The sequence below is a fragment of the Ranitomeya variabilis genome, chromosome 6 (genome assembly GCF_051348905.1).
Source record: "Ranitomeya variabilis isolate aRanVar5 chromosome 6, aRanVar5.hap1, whole genome shotgun sequence".
Classification (NCBI taxonomy): Eukaryota; Metazoa; Chordata; class Amphibia; order Anura; family Dendrobatidae; genus Ranitomeya; species Ranitomeya variabilis.
The window spans coordinates 169,523,086-169,548,527 of NC_135237.1; the positions used below are offsets into that span (position 1 = coordinate 169,523,086).

General features: G+C 45.5%; 1 protein-coding gene and 1 long non-coding RNA gene across 2 annotated transcripts in view; one reads left to right on the forward strand and one right to left on the reverse strand.

Moving 5' to 3' along the window:
- Nucleotides 1-12,104: 12,104 nt before the first annotated feature.
- Nucleotides 12,105-23,894, reverse strand: LOC143782121 (uncharacterized). Its single transcript, XR_013216874.1, has 3 exons — nt 23,843-23,894; nt 14,443-15,413; nt 12,105-12,447 (listed from the first exon to the last, which is right to left on the reverse strand). It is a non-coding gene; the product is annotated as an uncharacterized LOC143782121 (long non-coding RNA).
- Nucleotides 23,814-25,442, forward strand: part of MATCAP2 (microtubule associated tyrosine carboxypeptidase 2) — a 52,942-nt gene continuing 51,313 nt past the window's right edge. The window contains exon 1 of the mRNA XM_077269243.1: nt 23,814-24,237. Within this exon, the coding sequence (XP_077125358.1) occupies nt 24,213-24,237 (25 nt within the window). The 5' untranslated portion in view covers nt 23,814-24,212. The remainder of the gene's footprint in view (nt 24,238-25,442) is intronic.

A 25,442-nucleotide genomic window follows, 5' to 3' on the forward strand; every position in this document is an offset into this window, starting at 1 on the left:
GCATCATGATTCTTCTATGCCAGCCTGCTCTACCAGTCAGCATTCACTCTACAGTCTATATCCCTGTATAGGAAGGGGTTAAAAGGTGAAAGCCAGGGTTCCCCTGTGACCTGCTAGATGGAGTGCCTTTTCCAAAAGTGCTCCATTCCACACATCTACTTGTTCTTAATCATAGCATGGATAAGTTATCAATATCAAATAGAGGGGCGTGCAACACCTTGCACACTGTTAAACTTCCAGCAGACTAGGGGCATGATAACAGCTGATTTGTGGGGTTGTTTGGTGTCAGGCCCAAACATATGTCAACTGATATCGATGGCCTAATTTATGAATATATAATCCGTCACAATTCCTTCTCCCAGCGGAAGGGATACAGACCAGAGGAAAGATCCTGGGTTCCAGCCTGATATATGAAGGCCGATTGTCTGATCAGGACCTTCCATTCTAGATTTCCTGGCAAATCGATGGGTACAGTAGCCCCCCTAGAAGAGGGGGTACTGTCACTATTTCTCCTCTTAGTGTGGTGAAAGGCAGCACAGTCGTCCAGTATCGGGTCGAGGTGTGCGGAGCTGTCAGGATCATTATAGATAGTTCTGCCATTTAATCTGAGGCTTGGGTGTGCTGAGCTGTCAGTGTAGTGATTGATAACACAGGCGTCCAACCAGGGCCGGGTCGTGCAGGGTTTACCACAGGTGTCTCAAGTTCGGATTGATTCCCAGGCTACTTAGCTGGCTGTATGCCTCTGATCTCTGCCAGTTGTAGCTTTACTCAGTTTGGTGAGTGTTTTCTCTGTGCTTTGAGTTCTAGTATTTTGAGATTTGTTGAAAGACCTTTAATTCGCTATTTACCATGCATTTGCCTAGCCCCGTCAAGGAATATATAACAACCCCATAGGGGTTCGGTCAGCGGATGGCATGACACACACACAATGGGATGGTATCGGGGAGAGGAAGGCCCTACTGATAGGGAAATGGGGGATGGTCACCACCTGAGCTTGTCACTGCACTCCTCTAATGCCCTAAGTGGGTCCTTCCCCCTGCGTGTCAGTGGCCCGTCGGGAACCTCGTCCCTTGCTGTCATCTAGCACTGCTAGCCTCACCACTGCAGATATTATCACACAGGGGACAGTGACAAACACGAAAGGGACAAGGAATAAAAACAACACTTACCTTCCAGAGACCACTGCCAAGCTCCACACCTCAGATGACACAGAAACAGGACTCCAAACACCAGAAGTAGCTGACACCAGAGAGCTGTAACTGCATGGCTGGTCTCCATAGAGAAACTCTATCACCAACAGTCAGTTGATGCATTAGGTGACCATTTAAAGGATGGTGGGAGTGACCCAGCAACTCTGCAGCAGCAGTAGATTGCCAGCGAGGAAAAAACTGACATTAACCCCCACTGGTCCAGAAAGGAAAAAAGCTACATTTAAAACAGAGTGGAACCAGAGCTGCCACGAATCCAAAAATGTATCGTGACAGTACCCCCCCTTCAATGAGGGGCCTCTGGACCCTCAACACTGGACCTCACCAGAAATGACGTACAGTGAGGACGCCTCGATCCACTAGAGTTCACCTTTGCAGTAACATGATCCTCAGGTTTATGGCAAATGCAGCCCAATTGAGATGGCAATAACGTAATCACCGGAGGCGCAACAAATTTCCAGAGCGCCGACCTGTGGAATATATTGTGTATATACATTACAGGGGGTAACTCCAGCTGGAAAGTCCCCGGGCTGAGAATGGCCGACACCTGATACAGCCCAAACACCCTAGAACTCCAGGTCCCAGTTGCGTACTTCCACCTGATGTCTTTGGTGGGCACACATGTTTTAATTCACACACAGGTTCGGATATGAATGTTTATTACCATACATGTATTTACCACAGGATGGTGAACTCTTTGAGGAACCGACAGCAGAGGCATCCACCTGTGTCGCCAGACTCTTACTCTCCCTACATACAGAGGGAACCACCACTTCAGCAGACATGATACACTGAGACAAAAAGATGGAGGAAATATATACACCCCGGTCGCCTTACTCCACATGACCAGGGGAAATGCGGCTTTTGAGATGGTGTACATACTTTGGCACAAGATGGGCAGACATTGATGTAATTGATGTAATGACCTGTAAGACCACAGTAGAAACATGCCCCCATTCCACGGTGAACCTCGGGCAACCCTGTTTGTGAAGAGACTCCTCCCACCTGCATGGATTCCTCCATCTGCACCAGTGTGTCCTCCCCTCCAAAAAGAACAACAGGGGGCAGATTCAGTCTATGTCGTTCTCTCTGAGCCGTCTAGCCACCCAAATAGCAAGGGCCATGGCGGCTTCTTAAGACCCAGGAGTAGCATACTGCACCAGAGTAGCTAACAGACCCTGACCCTCTTTAAGAGCAGGATCATTCCGCCGCGTGTCAGTGGCCCATCTCCTAAACTCTGAGTACTCCTCAACCGGCTGACCCCCCTGCTTAATTTTTCGGAGTCTAGACACCATCAGGATCCCCATACACCAGTGCCAATGCCACAAAAAACTCATCCACCGAACGAGCGGAGCCTGAAATATAGTTTACAGGCCGACTTAAATACCAAAAATGTACAGCAAAAATTAAGAGATCACTGCAAAATTTTCAGTTTGTCTGATTTTTCTCTTTATAGGTATATTTTTGAGTAAAATGTAAATTGTTCTTTTAGTCTATAAACTTCTGACAACATGTGTCTGAATTTCCAAGCAATAAATTTAGTTTTTTTTTCTGAAAAGGAGAAATTGTCCTAATTAAAAAAAAACCCAGTGCTTTCAGACCTCAAATAATGCAAATAAAGCAAGTTCATAATCATTTAGAAACAACAACACTAATGTTTTAACTTAGGAAGAGTTCAGAAATCAATATTTTTTGGAATAACCATGATTTTTAATTACAGCTTTCATGCGTCTTGATATGCTTGCCACCAGTCTTTTACACTGCTTCTGGCGCAAAAGTTTAAGCACTTCTTCTTTGTTTGATGGCTTGTGACTATCCATCATCCTCTTGATTACATTCCAGAGGTTTTCAATGGGGTTCAGGTATGGAGATTGGGCTGCCCATGACAGGGTTTTGATGTCGTGGCCTCTTGGGTTCCTGTTGAGCCTGCACATGAGCTGAGTGCCAGAACTCCGACAACTGCTGGAGCTGCTGCACCACCTGCCATCTCAGCTCCTTAGCCTCATCTGTGATGGTCTGTATCAGCTGAGCAAAAGCCTGAGCTTGAGCCATGGGTTCACCAGAAAAAAAGTAGGGTTGGTGATAATTTCACGGAATATATAACGACCCCACAGTGGGTCGGTCAGCGTACGGCACGACACACACACAATGGGATGGTATAGGGGAGAGGAAGGCACTACTAATAGGGAAATGGGGGATGGTCACCACCTGAGCTCAAACCTGAGCCTGTCTCTGCACTCCCCTAATGCCCTAAGTGGATCCTTACCCCCCCACCGCCGTCAGGAACCTCTTCTTTCGCTGTCACCTAGTACTGCCCTGGATAGTGCACTGGCCAGCAAAGGGCTAGCGTCTCACTATTGCAGATAGTACCACACAGGGGACAGTGACAAACACGAAAGGGACAAAAAATAAACACAACACTTACTTTCAAGACACCGCTGCCAAGTTCCACACTGCAGATGACACAGAAACAGGACTCCAAACACCAGAAGTAGCTGACACCAGAGAGCTGCAACTGCACAGCTGGTCTCCATAGAGAAACTATCACCAACAGTCAGCTGATGCATCAGGTGACCATTTAAAGGATAGTGGAAGTGGTCACCACCCACATCAGCTGACCCAACAACTCTGCAACTGCAGTAGATTGCCAGCGAGGGAAAAACTGACATTAACCCCCACTGGTCCTGAAAGTTAAAAAGCTACATTTAAAACAGAGTGGAAGCAGAGCTGCCAAGAATCCAAAAATGGATCGTGACAGCCCCTTTGTCTATATCCACTATCTTCTTGGAATTCTGACCCTGGACTGTGACCTGACTACACCTTTGCCTCACCAATCTGCATATGATGAGCTCTCCTGGCTTTTGACCCTGGACTCCCTGACTTCCCCAATTCACTATGTGTCCGTAGGTAGTGACTAGTGTCACATAATCAATATATTGGTCTTGGACTACCTTTTTAAGCTTTCCCACTCAATACTATATCCATATATTTACAGACTATCACAAGCGAAAAGTGTAGCAGTTGTAAAGTACAAACTACAAACCCTTATATATATTAATCCCAGTCTGGCCCTGAGGTTATTTCAGAGTCCATAGTTCAGCACATACATGCAATAGGAAAAAGTGTCACTTAGCAACTTCTGTTTGTTTGTCCACTCTTCTCAGTTCAATTGTAAATGCAGTGAATTGCTCAGCGCCATTGTTTACAGTCATTGTTTAGTTCTTTACTGTATTACCGTATCTCATGTGAAACTATTAAATGTGTAATTATATAATACAATAGGATTTCCCAGTCCACATAATTAGTACAACTAAATAACCTGTAGCACGTAACCTTGAGAGACAATAAGTCTCAGTGAGAAGTGTATTTAGTCTTAACAGATAGTTGGCGCTTTGTCAGAATTGCATTTTGTTTTACTGGATTAAACTGGTTAAATAGTTTACATTTCTCAGTGTACATTTACATACATGAAATTTTCAAACATTCAGAATTAAAAGTTTGGCAGTATTTCCCATAAGCCAGTGTTAGGGGTCGAGTTCCCGACTCTGCACAGGGGGAATCTCGGTCCATCTCCGCTGTGGTCTCCCATTCTTCTCCTGCCACAGTGGAGCCTGCTCAGCGGAGACGTCGGTCCCAGCGTCTCGCTCAGTCTGACTCTGTACAAAGAGTTACTGCTGCTTTTCCTGCTTCTGCCATTGAAGTCAGTGCTGGGCAGCGGCGAGCAGACGCTTCTGGGACTAAGTCCTGCTTTTCTCGTTCTGAGCATGCCCAGAGTAAGATCTCTCAGTGGAGATCGAGGGTCACATGATCAGACACTGCAGCTAAGGCCATTGGTCCTTCAGGAATGTCTTGTAGGTGCTCACACTCTGTGGCAGCCTCTCATTGGTCCTTCTAAGTTAAGGTCCTGTACGTGCTGCAACTATTTAAGGCTCGCATGGCCGCACGGCCATGCGCTAGTATTGTTCTAAGTTATGTACTTTGCGCCAGTGTGGTCATGTATGATTGTGTTCAGGGACCCGGCTGAAATAAGCCCCTAGAATGCTGGCACCTCCGGCGAGGAGTTTGTGTGTTTGTGTATTCAGGGACCTGGCTGGTATAAGCCCCTAGAACGCTGGCACCTCCGGCTAGGAGTTTTGTGTGCGTGCATGACCACTGACTGCTCTCGTTTGGGTAGTTAGCCTGCGCCACTGTGAAGTCTAACAGGGCGCAGTGCTTTGAGTTCTACTCTGTGAAGTAACAGAGTTAGCTCATACCGCCATATTGTTCCGCCGTTTGCTAGCAGCAGGTTCGCTTGCACGGTGGACCCCGGGCTGCGAACGCATCTATTATAATAAAATCTCTATATTCATTTGGTGCGTTCCGCTAGCCCTAACAGCCAGTCCTCAACGCCCTCAACAGGTCATGTTTTCAGCATTTCCATAAGGTTGCACAGGGGAGAGTATTCCTGATGTCTTGATGATACTTCTATCACCTTGGCAATACTAAGGAAATCCTGAGAACATGACCTACTGGGGGCTGTGAGGACTGGAGTTTGGGAAACACTGGGATAAACAAACAGCAAAAAGGGATATAGATTAAGCTGGGTTCACATAGAGTTTCCTCTACATTCAGTGGCTCTGTTGGTGCTCATGTCTGAACTGCTGAAAAATGGGATTTGGGCATATGTGCTGATGAAGCCAGTGACTCTGTGGCGGACAGAAAAAAGAGGGCCCCTGTGCAAGAACAATATATGGGCCCTTTGCAGTCCAATAGCTCATCATAAAGCAAATGTTACTACTACTGGTATGGATTGGAACCCTTCTCCGGCACCTCATCCATTTACTCTGGAGTGCCGTTTATGTTTTTTCTACATGAAAAACACGTAGAGCACACAAATGACATCCATATGTTAACACAATAATAAAAAAACACGTACTTATATCAACAGCCAAGAGCATAATTCAAAAGTCTAGCTCTCCCAGAAGTTAATAATAAATTATGATGGGTGCGCTACTCCAATTAAGTCATATTGAAAACCAGCGAAACGGAGTAATATGTACACTAAACAGATAAATAAAACGTAAGGCTTTATTAAATCATTACAATTAAAAAACAATCAATATCACATCTACCAAATAACAAAATAAAAGAAAAAAAGAGGAAAGCATCAACCAGTACATTGAGGGTAGGGTGTTGTGAACTCTGTTTTCAGGCTCCCTCTTGTGGTCACTGGTGGTATGGTGTGACTTTTGCTTTGGGCTCCCCCTGGTGGCTTTGTTTGTTATCCTGCTGGTCTCTGGCTATCAGCTGGTTCGTTATCCTCTGGGAGGTTCCTATATAGCTCTGTTTTACTTCCACTTGTTGCCGGCTGTCGATGTAATCAGTGCTACTCAGATTCCTTCTGACTACCTTGCTCCCAGTCCATCCAGGACAAGCTAAGTTTTCTTTGCTCATTTTTTGATCAGCAGTGTTTATCATGTTTTCTTGTCCAGCTTGCTAAAATGTGATTCCCTTGCTTGCTGGATGCTCTAGTGGACTGAGTTTCTCCCCACACACCATTAGTTGGTGCGTGGGTTCTTGAAATCTCAGGATGGATATTTTGTAAGGGTTTTTTATTGATCGCATAGACCCCTGCTCTATTTTCTGCTTTCTAGTACTAGTGGGCCTCTTTTGCTGAATCTGATTTCATCCCTACGTATGTGCCTTCTTCTTACTTCACCGTTAATATTTGTTGGGGGCTTCTATATCTTTGGGGATTATTTCTCAGGAGGCAAGCGAGGTCTTTCTTTCTCTTTAGGGGTAGCTAGTTCCTCAGGCTGGCTCGAGACGTCTAGGAATTATTTAGGCACGTTCACCGGCTACCTCTAGTTGTGTTGGATAGGTTCAGATTTGCGATCAGTCCAGTTACCATCTCCCTAAAGCTTGTCCTTAGTTTATTCTCTTGCTGGTCTATTCGTGATCCTCAGCCACTAAGGATCATAACAGTACAGCCGGCCACAAAGTGTTAATTGCATGGCAGAAGCAGGAGAAAAGAAGCCTTGAGAATTTTTTTTTGTTTTTTTTTGTTGCCGTGTGTCTAGCTGCTGTGGCTAGCTTCTCTCCTCCTCTTAATCTTGGTGTGGCTCTGAGTTCAGCTGCTGACATGGATGTCCAGAGCTTGGCTTCCAGTCTGGATCATCTTGCTGCTAGGGTTCAAAGTATTCAGGATTTTGTTGTTCACAGTCCTATGTCAGAGCCTAGAATACCTATTCCGGAGTTGTTTTCTGGAGATAGATCTAGGTTCCTGAATTTTAGGAACAATTGTAAGTTGTTTCTTTCTTTGAAACCTCGTTCCTCTGGTGATGCCGTTCAGCAAGTTAAGATTATCATTTCCTTTTTGCGCGGTGACCCTCAAGATTGGGCCTTCGGATTGGCGCCAGGGGATCCTGCATTGCTTAGTGTAGATGCGTTTTTTCTAGTCCTTGGATTGCTCTATGAGGAACCTAATCTTGAGAACCAGGCTGAAAAAACGTTATTGGCCCTCTCGCAGGGGCAAGATGAAGCAGAGGTGTACTGCCAGAAATTTCGGAAATGGTCGGTGCTTACTCAGTGGAATGAGTGTGCCCTGGCTGCAAATTTCAGAGAAGGTCTTTCTGAAGCCATTAAGAATGTCATGGTGGAGTTCCCTACGCCTGCAGGTCTGAATGAGTCAATGACTCTGGCCATTCAGATTGATCGGCGTTTGCGGGAGCGCAAACCTGTGCACCATTTGGCGGTGTCTTCTGAACAGACACCTGAATCTATGCAATGTGACAGAATTCTGACCAGAAGTGAACGGCAAAATTATAGACGGCAAAATGGGTTGTGCTTTTACTGTGGTGACTCAGCTCATGTTATCTCAGCATGCTCTAAGCGCAAAAAAAGGTTGATAAATCTGTCACCATTGGTACTTTACAGCCTAAGTTCATTTTGTCTGTTACCCTGATTTGTTCCCTGTCATCTTACCCGGTTAATGCTTTTGTAGATTCAGGTGCCGCCCTGAGTCTGATGGATTGGTCATTTGCCAGGCGCTGTGGTTTTGATTTGGAGCCTTTAAAATTCCCTATTCCACTAAGGGGAATTGATTCTACACCATTGGCTACGAATAGACCTCAGTACTGGACACAAGTGACCATGTGCATGACTCCTGTTCATCAGGAGGTGATTCGCTTTCTTGTACTGCATAATTTGCATGATGTCGTCGTGTTGGGTCTGCCATGGTTGCAGACTCATAATCCAGTCCTGGATTGGAAAGCTATGTCGGTGTCAAGTTGGGGTTGTCAGGGAATTCATGGTGACGCTCCTGTGGTGTCAATTGCTTCGTCCACTCCTTCTGAAGTCCCTACGTTTTTGTCAGACTACCAGGATGTATTTGAGGAGCCCAAACTCAATTCTCTACCTCCTCATAGGGACTGTGATTGTGCTATAAATTTGATTCCTGGTAGTAAGTTTCCTAAGGGACGACATTTCAATTTATCTGTGCCGGAGCATGCTGCCATGCGGAGTTATATAAAGGAGTCTTTAGAGAAGGGACATATTCGCCCGTCCTCATCCCCACTTGGTGCAGGATTCTTTTTTGTGGCTAAAAAGGATGGTTCCCTGAGACCCTGTATTGATTATCGCCTTTTGAATAAAATCACGGTCAAATTTCAGTATCCTTTGCCATTGTTAACTGATTTGTTTGCTCGCATTAGGGGGTCTAGTTGGTTCACCAAGATAGATCTTCGTGGTGCGTATAACCTTGTGCGTATAAAACAGGGTGATGAATGGAAAACTGCATTTAATACGCCTGAAGGCCATTTTGAGTACTTGGTGATGCCTTTTGGACTTTCTAATGCTCCTTCAGTCTTTCAGTCCTTTATGCATAACATCTTCCGTGAATATCTGGATAAGTTTATGATTGTGTATCTGGATGATATTCTGTTTTTTTCGGATGATTGGGAGTCTCATGTTAAGCAGGTCAGGATGGTCTTTCAGGTTCTGCGTGACAATGCTTTATTTGTGAAGGGCTCAAAATGTCTTTTTGGAGTCCAGAAGATTTCTTTTTTGGGTTTCATTTTTTCTCCTTCTACTATTGAGATGGACCCAGTCAAGGTTCAGGCTATTCATGACTGGACGCAGCCTACATCTGTTAAGAGTCTTCAGAAGTTCTTGGGTTTTGCTAATTTTTACCGTCGCTTCATAGCTAATTTTTCTGGCGTTGTTAAGCCTTTGACGGATTTGACCAAGAAGGGTTCTGATGTGACTAATTGGTCTTCTGCGGCTGTGGACGCCTTTCGGGAGCTGAAGCGTCGGTTTTCTTCGGCTCCGGTCTTATGTCAGCCAGATGTCTCACTTCCCTTCCAGGTGGAGGTTGATGCTTCCGAGATTGGAGCGGGGGCTGTTTTGTCGCAGAGAAGCCCCGATGGCTCTGTGATGAAGCCATGTGCTTTCTTTTCAAGAAAGTTTTCGCCTGCCGAGCGGAATTATGATGTCGGTAATCGGGAGCTGTTGGCTATGAAGTGGGCATTTGAGGAGTGGCGACATTGGCTCGAGGGAGCTAAACATCGTGTGGTGGTCTTGACTGATCACAAGAATTTGATTTATCTCAAGTCGGCCAAGCGGCTGAATCCCAGACAGGCTCGTTGGTCGTTGTTTTTCTCTCGTTTTGATTTCATGGTCTCGTACCTGCCGGGTTCGAAGAATGTGAAGGCTGATGCTCTTTCTAGGAGTTTTGTGCCTGACTCTCCTGGAGATTCAGAGCCGGCTAGTATCCTTAGAGAAAGGGTGATTTTGTCTGCCATCTCCCCAGATTTGCGACGTGTGCTGCAAAAGTTTCAGGCGGATAGACCTGACCGCTGTCCACCGGAGAGACTGTTTGTCCCGGATAGATGGACCAACAGAGTCATCTCCGAGGTTCATTCTTCGGTGTTGGCGGGCCATCCTGGAATATTTGGTACCAGAGACTTGGTGGCCAGGTCTTTTTGGTGGCCTTCCTTGTCGCGGGATGTGCGTTCCTTTGTGCAGTCTTGTGGAATTTGTGCTCGGGCGAAGCCTTGCTGTTCTCGTGCCAGTGGTTTGCTGTTACCTTTGCCTGTCCCGAAGAGGCCTTGGACGCACATTTCCATGGATTTTATTTCAGATCTCCCTGTCTCTCAGAGAATGTCTGTCATCTGGGTGGTGTGTGATCGTTTTTCTAAGATGGACCATTTGGTGCCCTTGCCTAAGTTGCCTTCCTCCTCCGAGTTGGTTCCACTGTTTTTTCAAAATGTGGTTCGTTTGCACGGGATTCCTGAGAACATTGTTTCTGACAGAGGATCCCAGTTTGTGTCTAGATTTTGGCGGACCTTTTGTGCTAAGTTGGGCATTGAATTGTCTTTTTCGTCGGCCTTCCATCCTCAGACGAATGGCCAAACCGAGCGAACTAATCAGACCTTGGAGACTTATTTAAGATGTTTTGTTTCTGCTGACCAGGACGACTGGGTTACTTTTTTGCCATTGGCCGAGTTTGCCCTTAATAATCGGGCTAGTTCTGCTACTTTGGTTTCTCCTTTTTTTTGTAATTCGGGGTTTCATCCTCGTTTTTCCTCGGGTCAGGTGGAGCCTTCTGACTGTCCTGGATTGGATGTTGTGGTGGATAGGTTGCATCAGATTTGGAATCATGTGGTGGACAATTTGAAGCTGTCACAAGAGAAGGCTCAGCTCTTTGCCAACCGCCGTCACTGTGTGGGTCCCCGACTTCGCGTTGGGGACTTGGTGTGGTTGTCTTCTCGCTTCGTTCCTATGAAGGTCTCCTCTCCTAAGTTCAAGCCTCGGTTTATCGGTCCTTATAAGATTCTGGAAGTCCTTGGCCCTGTGTCATTCCGTCTGGACCTCCCGGCATCATTTGCTATTCATAATGTGTTCCATCACTCGTTGTTGCGGAGGTATGTGGTACCTGTGGTTCCTCCGGTTGAGCCTCCTGCCCCGGTGCTGGTTGAGGGAGAATTGGAATACGTGGTGGAGAAGATCTTGGATTCTCGTGTTTCTAGACGGAGGCTCCAGTATTTGGTCAAGTGGAAGGGCTATGGTCAGGAGGATAATTCTTGGGTTGTCGCCTCTGATGTTCATGCGGCCGATTTGGTTCGTGCCTTCCATGTGGCTCATCCTGATCGCCCTGGGGGTTTTCATGAGGGTTCGGTGACCCCTCCTTAAGGGGGGTACTGTTGTGAACTCTGTTTTCAGGCTCCCTCTTGTGGTCACTGGTGATATGGTGTGACTTTTGCTTTGGGCTCCCCCTGGTGGCTTTGTTTGTTATCCTGCTGGTCTCTGGCTATCAGCTGGTTCGTTATCCTCTGGGAGGTTCCTATATAGCTCTGTTTTACTTCCACTTGTTGCCGGCTGTCGATGTAATCAGTGCTACTCAGATTCCTTCTGACTACCTTGCTCCCAGTCCATCCAGGACAAGCTAAGTTTTCTTTGCTCATTTTTTGATCAGCAGTGTTTATCATGTTTTCTTGTCCAGCTTGCTAAAATGTGATTCCCTCGCTTGCTGGATGCTCTAGTGGACTGAGTTTCTCCCCACACACCATTAGTTGGTGCGTGGGTTCTTGAAATCTCAGGATGGATATTTTGTAAGGGTTTTTTATTGATCGCATAGACCCCTGCTCTATTTTCTGCTTTCTAGTACTAGTGGGCCTCTTTTGCTGAATCTGATTTCATCCCTACGTATGTGCCTTCTTCTTACTTCACCGTTAATATTTGTTGGGGGCTTCTATATCTTTGGGGATTATTTCTCTGGAGGCAAGCGAGGTCTTTCTTTCTCTTTAGGGGTAGCTAGTTCCTCAGGCTGGCTCGAGACGTCTAGGAATTATTTAGGCACGTTCACCGGCTACCTCTAGTTGTGTTGGATAGGTTCAGATTTGCGATCAGTCCAGTTACCATCTCCCTAGAGCTTGTCCTTAGTTTATTCTCTTGCTGGTCTATTCGTGATCCTCAGCCACTAAGGATCATAACAGTAGGGCACAGGTCCACTGTATGACCAGGATGAGCAAATAAGGATACTTAGATATAAATAGTCATGTGCAAATGCTAAGCGTCTTCCATATGTTATTCTCCTATGGTAATGTCTTATATAGAGTACCTAGCAACAGTACATATTAATGAGATAAAGTGTATGCTCACCCATAATTAGTCCAGACTGCCGGGTGACCTTCCCACGACCATCACATCACTATGTGGAAGTCTGCTCGGCCTTACTCGCAGTCATGGGATCCTTGTCTGGCTGATAGAATGTTTAAAATGACGTTGAACCATGAAAGTGGCAGCAAAATGAATATCACAAATTGTTTGAATTTACTGGCTTGAGCATTCCTAAAAATTTGACCCAAATTCAATTTGCATTGAATTAATTTGCTTATCTCTAGTGTGGACAGACATCAGCAGTATACATACTACTAATAGCCCATCACGAGCCTCTAGTGGGCTCTCTAGTCTTAGGATATGTGCACACTGAGTCTTTTGGGTGCAGAAACGGAGAACAAACTCTCCAAATCCTCCTCAAAAACTTTGAGTTTCTGCTTTTCATTGCAATTTTTTCACTACTTTTCTCAACAGAAACACTTTACTTATTTGATCAAAGTACTGATGCTATGGGCGCTGAAATGCTTTTGTATTATAGTCAGGGCCGGCGTTTGGCACAGGCAGACCAGGCAGACGCCTGGGGCCCCCACCTACAAGGGGGCCCCCTGCCTCTGCAGCCCCTGTATGAAGTGCCCAGAGGGTTTTCAGCAGTGAATAATGTTGTGCATTGCTCTGTAGTCCCAGAACGTGTCTCCCAAACCCCCCTTAAGACCCCCTCAGTGCAGTGATTTACTCACTGTGGTCCCAGAGCTCTGTGCTGTTTGCTGTAGGATCAGGTTTCACAGTCGCAGCAGGGATCAGCATAGGCTCTGACCAGTCACTGAATCATTGCTTGTAATCTGACAGGGCGACCTCCTGTCACTACTGTCTGGATGACACAAGACAGGAATATTGTCTGCTAAATCAGGGCATTTATTATATAGAAATAAATGAATTTGAATGTGAAACAATAAGGGTAAACTATACACATATAGTACAGGTATGCATAGGAATCAGCATTTTTGTTGCATTTTTTTGCAGCCAAAGCCTGCTCTCTTGGCAGTAAAAACTCTGCTTTTTTTAGGGTATGTGCAGAGGATCCAGAAATGGCAGCCCTTTGGATACAGCGGACATGTGCTGCGTCCAAAGTGCTGCCATCTTTTGAACACAGGTGATTCCGCATGTGTTCATTGAACCGTGCGGAATCACCGCGTCCTATACATTGCAGGGGTGAGATTTCTCTGGTGGAGACTCGCGTCTACGCCAGATAAATTGGCATGCTGGGGTCTGGAGAGACGCGCCCCATGTCCGTCTCTGCAGGTGAGGTGCGGGTGTCGGTGCGCGCATAGTAGAGATGGAATTTCTTGAAATCCCATCCACTATACTGTAACATCCTGCCGCTGCGGGTTGGACACTGCACAAGTACACCGCAGCCGCCCCACAGCGTTTACTGATTGTGGGCACATACCCTTAGAGCTTTTGCTGTTTGTTTTTTACAGTATGCATTTTGTCTACAGTACATGCTTAATAAAGTTAGTGTTATTCACAAAAAACGCAGCAAAAAAAACCATTGCAACATTTGTAGCATTTTTTTAAAGTTTGTCATTGCTTTCTACGGGTGAAAAAAATTGCTGAAAGAAGTGACATGCTGCAGATTTAAAAAACGCTGCCGTTGTGAAATCCAGTCAGGGGAAAATAAAAGGGTGTGCAGGAGATTTCTGAAAATCTCCGTTTTTGCTTGTGCTGTAAAATGCTGTAAACGTCGTATTTGCAGAAGAAAAACCTGCAAAAATTCTGCATATGAACATGGCAAAAGGCTGTGTGGAGGAAACCCAGTTCCTCCCACATCACCAATCCGTGACGTCACTACACAGGCACAGCTCTCCGGTGCCCCCTTTGTCTCTCAGGTCAGTAAGGGAACTGCACCTAGAGCAAATGGCCTCCGGGGAGACTGCCCTGTTACCCACGCTGGGTATTCTAAGATTCGCAATCAGAGTAAAAGGCTCAGCCCAAAATTAATTTATGATTTAATTGCCTTAAGGGCGCACTAGGTAATTACAAGAAATATACAGTCAAAATACATCAAGAGTTACAGTCAGAGTAAAATATAACAATCATAAGACAAGGCTTAGAGGTATAAAGCTGGAGGTCAATTTACCAGGTTGAAGGTCGCTTGTGGAAGCCGGGGGGCTCAGCGTTCCGCAGGTCCAAGACTTAGTTGCCGGGCAGCCCCCAGAAAGCGTGTGCTTGCTCCCCTCTAGCTGGCATATGCCCTGTTCCTTAGTTAGTCATCTTTCTCTGTTCTGACCCACTCTCCAAGTGTCCCAGCTCTTAAACCTGCTGTGTCCCTCCCCCTGTAGCTGGGTGGGCATAGCAATTTCCACCCCTCTGCATCCCTGCAAGATTTATTCCAATATCTAATAAATGGGATAACTTCTCTCAGGATGATCGGATCAGTACACAGGCAGTACCAGCGCATGTGGTTTGTTCTGCCAGTCGTACAGGGATCAAACCTGGACCTATTCGGTCGCTGTGGGAGGCTGATCTCTATATCTCGGGTTTCAGAACTCCCACGGACCCGGGAGTCGCACTGTCAGATGCACAATTTCTTTAGGGCGAGGGGGATATTTTTTTATGAGCCGGTACCTCGGACGATGCGTCCATAATTCACGATTCCATGTTGGAGATGGTTCGACTGGATGGCCATAATAGATGTGTATCCTGTGGCCACTTGACATGCGTGCTTTAATTAAGCCCCTCAGGCACCTCTATGTCTCCTGCTGGTGTGGCTTCCTCACTCAGGCTTTGAAATGCCATCTGCCTGCTACACTGTGCTCACCCCATTACCATACTAAAAGGAACTTTATTCATTAGAAAAGGTGGGGGCCAGGAGCACTCCTCTCTGCAGACCTGTGACCAGGAGACAAAATGGAGTCACGCCAATCTCTGTTAGTATGCCCGTCCAAGATGGTGGCTGTTCCCTCATCACAGGCTGCTTTATAAAGTGCCAGCAAAACATAGGAGATTTCCGAAATCTCCTGCAGGCGCTTGTTTGTTTTCTGACTGGATTCCAGAACTGTAGCGCTTTTTTAAATCTGTAGCGTGTCACTTCTTTCAGTGTATTTTCACCTGTAGAAAGCAATGAAAGAATAAAAAAGCTGCAGATATTGCAACGGCATTTTTCACTGCAATTTTTTGAGTTGTTTTGGTGAATTAAACTATTGGGTCTCGTTCACATGTTCAGTATTTCACATCAGTATTTGTAATGCAGAAACAGCAGTGGAACAATAAGGCTATGTGCACATGTTGCGGAATCTGCCGTGGATATTTCCACGCAGATTCCTAAAAATCTGCAGGTAAAACACAGGGTGGATTTACGGCGGAATTACTGCGTTTTTTGTGCGGTTTTCAACAGCGTTTTTACACCTGCGGATTCCTATTATGGAGCAGGTGTAAAACGCTGCGGAATCTGTACAAAGAATTGACATGCCGCAGAAAATACAACGCAGCGTTTCCGCGCGGTATTTTCTGCAGCATGTGTACGGCGGATTTTGTTTTCCATACGTTTACATGGTGCTGTACAATGCACAGAAAACTGCTGCAGATCCACAGCAAAATCCGCAGTGTGTGCACATAGCCTGAGAAACACGTCACCACTTCGGTATTTATCACCCTCCTGGTTTTGGCTTACACATACTGATGTGAAATACTGACCAAATACTGATAATATGAATGTGGTCTTAAACATACTGTAGACAAAGCAAACATCCTTACTCCAAAAAAAGGCTGAAAAAAGTGTGAAGAACACCACAAAACCAGCTGAAAAACAGGTGCTTTGAACGCAACATTTTTACTGCTAATAGAAAAGGTTTTGGCTACTGAAAAAAATGCTGCATGTGAACATAGTCTTAGGGTACCGTCTCACAGTGGCACTTTGGTCGCTACGACGGCACGATCCGTGACGTTCCAGCGATATACATACGATCTCGCTGTGTCTGACATGCAGCAGCGATCAGGGACCCTGCTGAGAATCGTACATCGTAGCAAATCGTTTGAAACTTTCTTTCGTCGCTGGATCTCCCGCTGTCATCGCTGGATCGGCGTGTGTGACGCTGATCCAGCGATGTGTTCGCTTGTAACCAGGGTAAACATCGGGTTACTAAGCGCAGGGCCGCGCTTAGTAACCCGATGTTTACCCTGGTTACCATTGTAAATGTAAAAAAACCCACACTACATACTCACATTCCGATGTCCGTCACGTCCCTCGCCGTCTGCTTCCCACACTGACTGTGAGCGCCAGCCGTAAAGTAAAAGCAGAGCACAGCGGTGACGTCACCGCTGTGCTGTGCTTTACGGCCGGCACTGACACAGTTAGTGCGGGAAGCCGCCGGCGGCGGACGTAACAGACATCAGAAGGTGAGTATGTAGTGTGTTTTTTTTTTTTACATTTACAATGGTAACCAGGGTAAACATCGGGTTACTAAGCGCGGCCCTGCGCTTAGTAACCCGATGTTTACCCTGGTTACCCGGGGACTTCGGCATCGTTGGTCGCTGGAGAGCCGTCTGTGTGACAGCTCTCCAGCGACCACACAACGACTTACCAACGATCACGGCCAGGTCGTATCGCTGGTCGTGATCATTGGTAAATCGTTTAGTGTAACGGTACCCTTACTCTGAAACGCTATGTCTATCTGTGGTGTTACATAGGACTGCAGATGACATCTACTAAATTATCTGTACTCAGAGAGTTATCACTGTATTATCTGTGGTGTTAAAAAAAAATTAAGAGGGGGTTGGGGGCAACTCTTTGTCTTGGGGCTTGGGCCCCCAATCTTTTCTGACCCTAGCAACGCCCCTGCATACAGCTAACAGTGGCAGACCTGTTGGCCGATATAAGGCCCCTAAATATGCTCATTACAGTGATGAATATGCGGCTCCACCCCTATGGGAGGTGGAGCCGCATATTCATCAACTGTAATGAGCGGCACCACGTGACCGCTTATACAGGAGAAGCTGTGGGGCGAAGAGCAAGCGTCGAGGGAGGCGGGTGAGTATTTTAATGCCAGCGGCCGGGCGCACAGGGGGTGGGAGCGGGGAGGATGCCCTAAAGTTTATTTTAAACACAAAAAAAAAAAAAGATTTTTCATCCCTTCTCCCCAGCGCTGGAGAGAACGGATGACTGGCGGCATCAGCACCGTGCTGGGGGGACAGTGCTTACTGTAGCGCTGTCTCTCCTGCACGGTCCGTGTGGTACCCAGGCAGCACACGTGTGCCGCATGTGTGCCACACGGATGGCCAACGTGAGCTCACGGACACACAGACACGGATAACTCCGGTACCGATTTTTCCGGTACCGGAATTATCTGGACGTGTGGGACAGGCCTAAGGCTGGAGTCACACTGCCATATTTCTCCTGCAATGATCGCATCACACTGCACGGACTGGCCGGCACCTCTCCTGACCGGAGCATGACAGCATGATGCATTACCATGCAGCTGCCAAGCTCAGGTCAGGAGAGCCCTCAGCCAGTACAAGTTTTATGATGTGATTCTCGCACGAGAAATACAGCAGTGTGACTCCAGCCTAAAGCTGATCAGCTAGCATTGGAGTTATCTTTGATACCAACCTGACCATTGTGGCAGACTGCCAGCTAAAATATGCAGCAGACACCCACTGTGAATCTGAGCCCAGTACATTACTGGCTTTAACCCCTTAACCCCCAGAGCTTTTTTCATTTTTCACTCCCCTCCTTCCCAGAGCCATAACTTTTTTATTTTTCCATCAACATGGCCATGTGAGGGCTTGTTTTTTGCGGGACGAGTTGTACTTTTGAAAGACATCATTAGTTTTAGCATGTCATGTACTAGAAAACGGGAAAAAAGGTGTGGTGAAATTGCAAAAAAAGTGCAATCCCACACTTGTTTTTTGTTTGGCTTTTTTGCTCGGTTCACTAAATGCTAAAACTGACCTGCCATTATGATTCTCCAGATCATTACGAGTTCAAAGACACCAAACATGTCTAGGTTATTTTTTATCTACGTGGTAAAAAAAAAAAGCAAAACTTTGCTAAAAAAAATGGCACAATTTTCCGAAACCCGCAGCGTCTCCATTTTTTGTGATCTCGAGTCGTGTGAGGGCTTATTTTTTTGTGTGCTGAGCGGACGTTTTTAATTATACCATTATGGTGCAGATACGTTCTTTTGATCGCCTGTTATTGCATTTTAATGCAAGGTTGCAGCGACCAAAAAAACGTAATTCTGGCATTTTTTTCAGTTTGACAGTGGCATTTAATTAGTTAATAGGTGCGGGCGGATCGCAATTCCACCCGCACCTATTGCGGGCACATGTCAAAAACAGCTGACATATCGTGGCTTTGAGGTGGGCTCATCGCCGGAGCCCACCTCAAAGCAGAGGTACTGACGTCGGACATACTATTCCGTCCGACGTCAGTAAGGGTGGGTTAACATTACGTTTCCCCAGTCCGTTAAGAGGGAAAAATAGTGTGCACTCAGGTCATAGGGAGGGAGGTGCTGCTAAAACGGACCTTACGGCCCAAATAATCATGTATTGAAAATCACCGCACACTCAAAATTGGTATGATGCAAAAGTATTCAACAAGTTTATACAGGATAACAAAGAGTTGCCACAGATGATGCTATTTAAGAATATGTGCAGATAGAAACCCAACATTTCGACCCTCCCGGGTCTTACTCATGGGGTTACTAAGGAGATAAAGAAACAATATCAGATTTCACATAGCAGCATTAGGCAAAGAAAACAATATATGATGAAAACAAAGCGCTGTAAGAGTTATAAAACCAATCAGAATAAAAAACAATAAAAGCATTAAACATAATCATGCAGCCAGAGATAGTCACAGACTACTGGTTAGAAGCAATAGTGCTTTGTCAATGGAGTATAGTTTTTCGAGGTAAAGCCATATAGCATAGGTAATGTAGGTAATAATAGGTGAAACATAAGCTGATTACCTTTACCTTGGTTTCCGAGTAAGTATGTATAAGTGGCAAGGTAGAAGAAAAGAGGACAGTCTCCTTAATGCATTTTCTGTCACTGTGATGAATGATAAAAATAGCAGTATTATATAAAGTATATATAGTATATAGGGCATCTAGAGGTAACCCGTACCTTTAAGCCTATTAGTGTTCCCTAGGATATATTTTCATGATATCAGGGCATAATGCACAAAGTTTATATTTCAAGGCGAAAGACATAAGTAACACTCCTGTTGCGGAGCCGCCATGTGACTGGCACTGTTATAAGAAACTCAGAAGTTAAATACCTCAATACAGAAAAATGAAGGGGCATCCGTGTTTGTGGCAGGTTCCCTGGTAAATGGTAAGTGTCTGAAAGGATGGCTGTCTCGTCATTGGTAGGTCTGTGGATATACATCCATATGTAACCATAATGTCTGATAATCAGTGGGGACGCAGCGTAATGTCCCAAAGGAAGTGGCCCAAGTGCCTGTACCGTCCTGTGTCTTCTGGTTAAGCGGCGCTCCCGTACACTGCTTGGTGTGCTGTCATTGAATGAAGAGAGGCGCCGAGTTTAAGTGCTGCCGCAATCACCGCCGTACCGGAAGTACAGCCCCCGACCCGGAAGTGATGCGGCGCTCTAGATTGGGATAACCGCGTACGTGCAGTATGCGCTAGTGGATGCGTCCATGTGAGGGCATAGGAATGCCAAGGAATGGGTGTTAACTAGTGCGATCACATGTGTGGCTGCACCAATAGTAATGCTGGTAAGCTATTAAGCTAGGGACCTAGTGTGGAATCCCAGGGATTTAAGTTTCTAAAGAGATATGACAAAGGAAATTGGCAAAATAGAATAAGGTCCTCATCTAAACATTGGAAACGCCATAATTTGTGTTGTAGAAATGGGAAAAATAAAATAAATATTAAATGAAAGGGCAATCATAGAAACAGAAGGACTCAGCACTAATTAAATGGGAGAATAGTGGAAGAAAACAGTTGGGAACTCACCTAATTAGATGGAGGGTCAGCGTGTCTGGAAAGTAAAGTACATGGTTAGTGGAACATCATAGTAGCCAGAAAACACTGGCCACTATTAGCGAGAGCCAACCCCAATATTGCGAGCTTTTCAGTACCAGCTCTCATGTGCAACAGGAGAGCCACCAATATCAAGGACAAACTTGTCCGGGCTGACATTGGCAGCCCACGTCCAACTATCAGCCAAAGTGTACTGACGACACGCCGCCACGGAACCTTTCCTTGCCTCAACTGTGCCTCTTGCTCCAATATCATTAATTCCGATAGTGTAACACACCCAAGAACGGGCAAATCATATCCCAACCGTGGCTACTACACATGTGACTCAAACTTCGTGATTTATGTCATAAAGTGTCCCTGTGGCCTCCTATATGTAGGGGAGACAACACAGCATGTCAAGGACCGCATAGCGAGCCACAAATCTACCATTCGCTGTGGGAAGACATGGCTACCCATTCCAGAGCATTTTGTTAAATTCATACATACAGTTGCCCAATTTAAATATCAAGTGATCGAACAGGTACCCAGGCCTAGGAGGGGCGGCAACCATATCAAACAACTCAAATTGAGAGAAACATTTTGGATCCACAAGTTGGATACCCTAACCCCTAAGGGACTAAATAGAGAAATGGATTGGCTACTATAATGTTCCACTAACCATGTACTTTACTTTCCAGACACGCTGACCCTCCATTTAATTAGGTGAGTTCCCAACTGTTTTCTTCCACTATTCTCCCATTTAATTAATGCTGAGTCCTTCTGTTTCTATGATTGCCCTTTCATTTAATATTTATTTTATTATTCCCATTTCTACAACACAAATTATGGCGTTTCCAATGTTTAGATGAGGACCTTATTCTATTTTGCCATTTCCTTTGTCATATCTCTTTAGAAACTTAAATCCCTGGGATTCCACACTAGGTCCCTAGCTTAATAGCTTACCAGCATTACTATTGGTGCAGCCACACATGTGATCGCACTAGTTAACACCCATTCCTTGGCATTCCTATGCCCTCACATGGACGCATCCACTAGCGCATACTGCGCATGCGCGGGTATCCCAATCCAGAGCGTCGCATCACTTCCGGATCGGGGGCTGTACTTCCGGTACAACGGTGATTGTGGCGGCACTTAAACTCGCCGCCTCTCTACATTCAATGACAGCACACCAAGCATTATCATTCATTCTTTATCATTCATCACAGTGACAGAAAATGCATTAAGGAGACTGTCCTCTTTTCTTCTACCTTGCCACTTATACATACTTACTCGGAAACCAAGGTAAAGGTAATCAGCTTATGTTTCACCTATTATTACCTACATTACCTATGCTATATGGCTTTACCTCGAAAAACTATACTCCATTGACAAAGCACTATTGCTTCTAACCAGTAGTCTGTGACTATCTCTGGCTGCATGATTATGTTTAATGCTTTTATTGTTTTTTATTCTGATTGGTTTTATAACTCTTACAGCGCTTTGTTTTCATCATATATTGTTTTCTTTGCCTAATGCTGCTATGTGAAATCTGATATTGTTTCTTTATCTCCTTAGTAACCCCATGAGTAAGACCCGGGAGGGTCGAAACGTTGGGTTTCTATCTGCACATATTCTTAAATAGCATCATCTGTGGCAACTCTTTGTTATCCTGTATAAACTTGTTGAATTCTTTTGCATCATACCAATTTTGAGTGTGCGGTGATTTTCAATACATGATCCCCAGTCCGTTAACGCTGCCATAAAGCCCTATTTCGGGCGCATCGCTAGCACACGCCCAAAATGGGGTGTGCGCTAGCGATGTGCCGTCATTGAGTGACGGACCTTCGGACGCGGGCTGCAGCATTTCGGGTCTGTCACCGTGAGCGCAGATAGAGCATCTGCTAGCTCTATCTGCGCTAGCGTGATTGAATTTCAGCACTTGCGTTAACACAGCCCGTTTAATGCATGTGTTGAATGGGCTGCTTTAACGCAATGTGAACCTAGCCTTAGGGGTTAAGAAAGCACTCCTCCCATCAAAGTTATGCTCTCATTTTGACTTTCTACCCAAATAATTCTTCTCTTTTCTTTGATCCATGTAGAAACAGAAAGTCTCTTCTCCCAGCTGCTCCTTCCCCTGCCATTGGCTTTTTCAGTGACTGATGACTTACACAAGAAACATTGACCTCCTGTTTCTACGTAGAGCTTAGAAGAATTCAGCTAGCCAGTTTTTAATCACTTGATTTCATAGAACTAATGGAAAACAGAAGAATTAGCTGGGTAGAAGTGAAAATGAGCAATTGTAAGTACACAGTGCTGTATAATATGATGATTGCACAATATTAGGAGGAGAAAAACTTTGATGGAAGGAGTGCTTTTTGAACTACATAGCGCCAGTGGCAAAAAAAGAACAAGATACGATGCTTAAAGGGAACCTGTCAGCAGGATTGTGCACAGTAACCTACAGACAGTGTCAGATCAGCACTGTTACACTGATTACAATGATACCTGGTTGATGAAATCCGTCTTGTGGTTGGTATTTAATCTTTATTTCAAGTTTTGAGTTAATGATATGCTCGTGCTCCGGGGCGACCTGTGGGGGTTTTCATGTGGTGCTCTGCTTAGCTATTCATAATGTAGACTGCTGACAGGTCATTAATCCCTCACTGACCTGCCCCCTAGTTTACATAATGAATATATGTACATATACTGCGTAGGTGACCTCGGCGCCATCTTGCTGGAGAAGAAAAAAAAATGTCCTCCTCCAAGATGGTGCCACTGATAGCTGCTAATGCGCAGGTGTGACGGATGCCATTTTAAAATTGATTTTTTTTTTATACTCCTCAGGAAAACCTCAAGCATATTTATTAACAACACATTAAACATGCGATTATGCTGCAGCGCAGGTGCCACTGCTGCTGCAAAAGGTTTTTTTTCTATTTTGCAGTATGTAAAGATATTTATTATGTGAAACAGGGGGCAGGTCAGTGAGGGATCAGTGACCTATCAGAAGCCATACACATGAATAGCTAAGCAGAGCACCACATGAAGACCCCCCACAGGCCGCCCGAAGCACGAGCATATCATTAACTCAAAACCGAAAATAAAGATTAAACAACAACCACAAGACGGATTTCATCAACCAAGGGATCATTTTAATGAGTATAACAGCACCAGCCTGATAGTGTGTGTAGGTTACTGTGCACAATCCTGCCGACAGGTTCCTTTTAAGATCATAAAAAAAATAACAAAGATAAGCGCAGAGATCATAGCAGTGGATGTGGCTTTTCTAGCTCTCAGCAATGAGGTGTTATCGTCAGTGACAGCTGCCGGATACACGTCTCAGCTGCAGCAGCTGCACTTTTCTTGATCTACATTTTGCAGTGCTTATTATTATATGATTTATGCTTTTCTGTATTAAATAACAAAATCTGATGTGTCTGCATGTAAGTATGACATATTCAATTATGGTTCTGGAAGTATAAGTCCCTGAGAGGGTGCATTGTGACGTATGTCCCTGTAGGCCACTACTTGCATAGCTATTCTTCATACTACCTGATCCTGGATTGGTGGGAGTTGGCCGCCTGTAAAAGTTCAGCTCTGGAATGAATTCCTTTTTATTTGATGTGTGACGTAGTGCAGCTGTTGTCATGGAGACCAAGGTAGAGAATAGAGCGCTCCGCCACTGCTGTCACCAGGAGAGGAACAATAGCCACAGGCTGAATGCGAGGAAAGAGCTCGGATCTCCATCTGTCTATTGGAAATAAACCAGGAATTCTCATGCACTGCACCAAACCCATCGTCCAAATGTCTGTATACAGGAACATGCTGGACCACTGGCCACACTCACACTAATGCTCATTGTGCGCACAGCTATCACAGCCCCCATCACACAGTACAGCCAGCAAGGAGCAGGGGCGACAAAATGCTGGAATCTATCTGCGTAACCGGTGAGTAAGCATAACCAGCCATTCACACTTGCAGTTTTCTGCTCGTGCATTTCCCACCGTTTTCTCTTTTGCGTGTTTATGTGCTGCACAGAGGTTTCCCGGCTGACGCAGTGCAGCAGAAGCTTCCGGACTATATGCTTAGTATGCGGTCTGCCACCATCATATATTATTCACACAGAGATTACTTTCTCTATAGACTAGAATTATGTATACTTACTTTTTTACATATTTATTTCTTATTTGTGTATTTTTTTATTTTTAGCTATTTTGTGTCAATTGGTAAAATGTTACAGCTGAACCGACCTCTGCTTTTTTTTTCTTATTACGAGGGTTGTCCACTATTGGAAAGCTCCTTCTCAACTACTAAAGTGCCCCATATAAAAGAGAAAAATGTCATGTAGTGACAAGAATGTCACGTGACTGGTGGGAGACTGAGTGCCAACATCGCGATAACGGCGCCGGTCTGAAGGTTTTTTTTTCTCTTATATAGGGCACTTTTATCAGTTAACTTGTTTTCACTGGAGAATCCCATTATCACCAACCCACAGGATAGGTGATAACTGATAGATTGGTGGGGGTTCAACGCCTGGACCCAAACCGATTAACAGAACAGGGAGTTCTTATCCCCGATGGCGCACTTTTCCCCCCATTAGAATGGAGCAGCTATGCGATACCGCGACCACGGCTCCATTCAGACACTACAGGGCTTCCAGAAAATAGTGAATGAACAGAACAGCGGTGGGGCATACACAATGCCAATGCAATCTAATGAGTGTAAAAGGTTCACGTTCTGCCAGTCTCTGTGGGTCACAGCAGTCGGACCACCACTGATCAATAAGTTATCACCTGTCCTGTAGATTGGTGATTGCATGTTTTCACCAGCGAACCCCTTTAAGGGCTGTCCCACACGTCCAGATAATTCCGGCACCGGAAAAAATCGGTACCGGAGTTATCTGTGTCCCCGTGAGCTCACGTAGGCCATACGTGTGGCACACGTGTGCCGCCCGTGTGGCGAGTGGGTACCACACGGAGCGTGCAGGAGACAGCGCTAAAGTTTAGCGCTGTCCCCTGCATCGTGCTGAAGCCGCGATTCATATCTTCTGTGCAGCAGCGTTTGCTGCATAGAAAATATGAATAATAGTGTTTAAATGAAAGATCTATGTGTCCGCCGCCCCCCTACCCCCTGTGCGCCCCCCCGCTGTTCA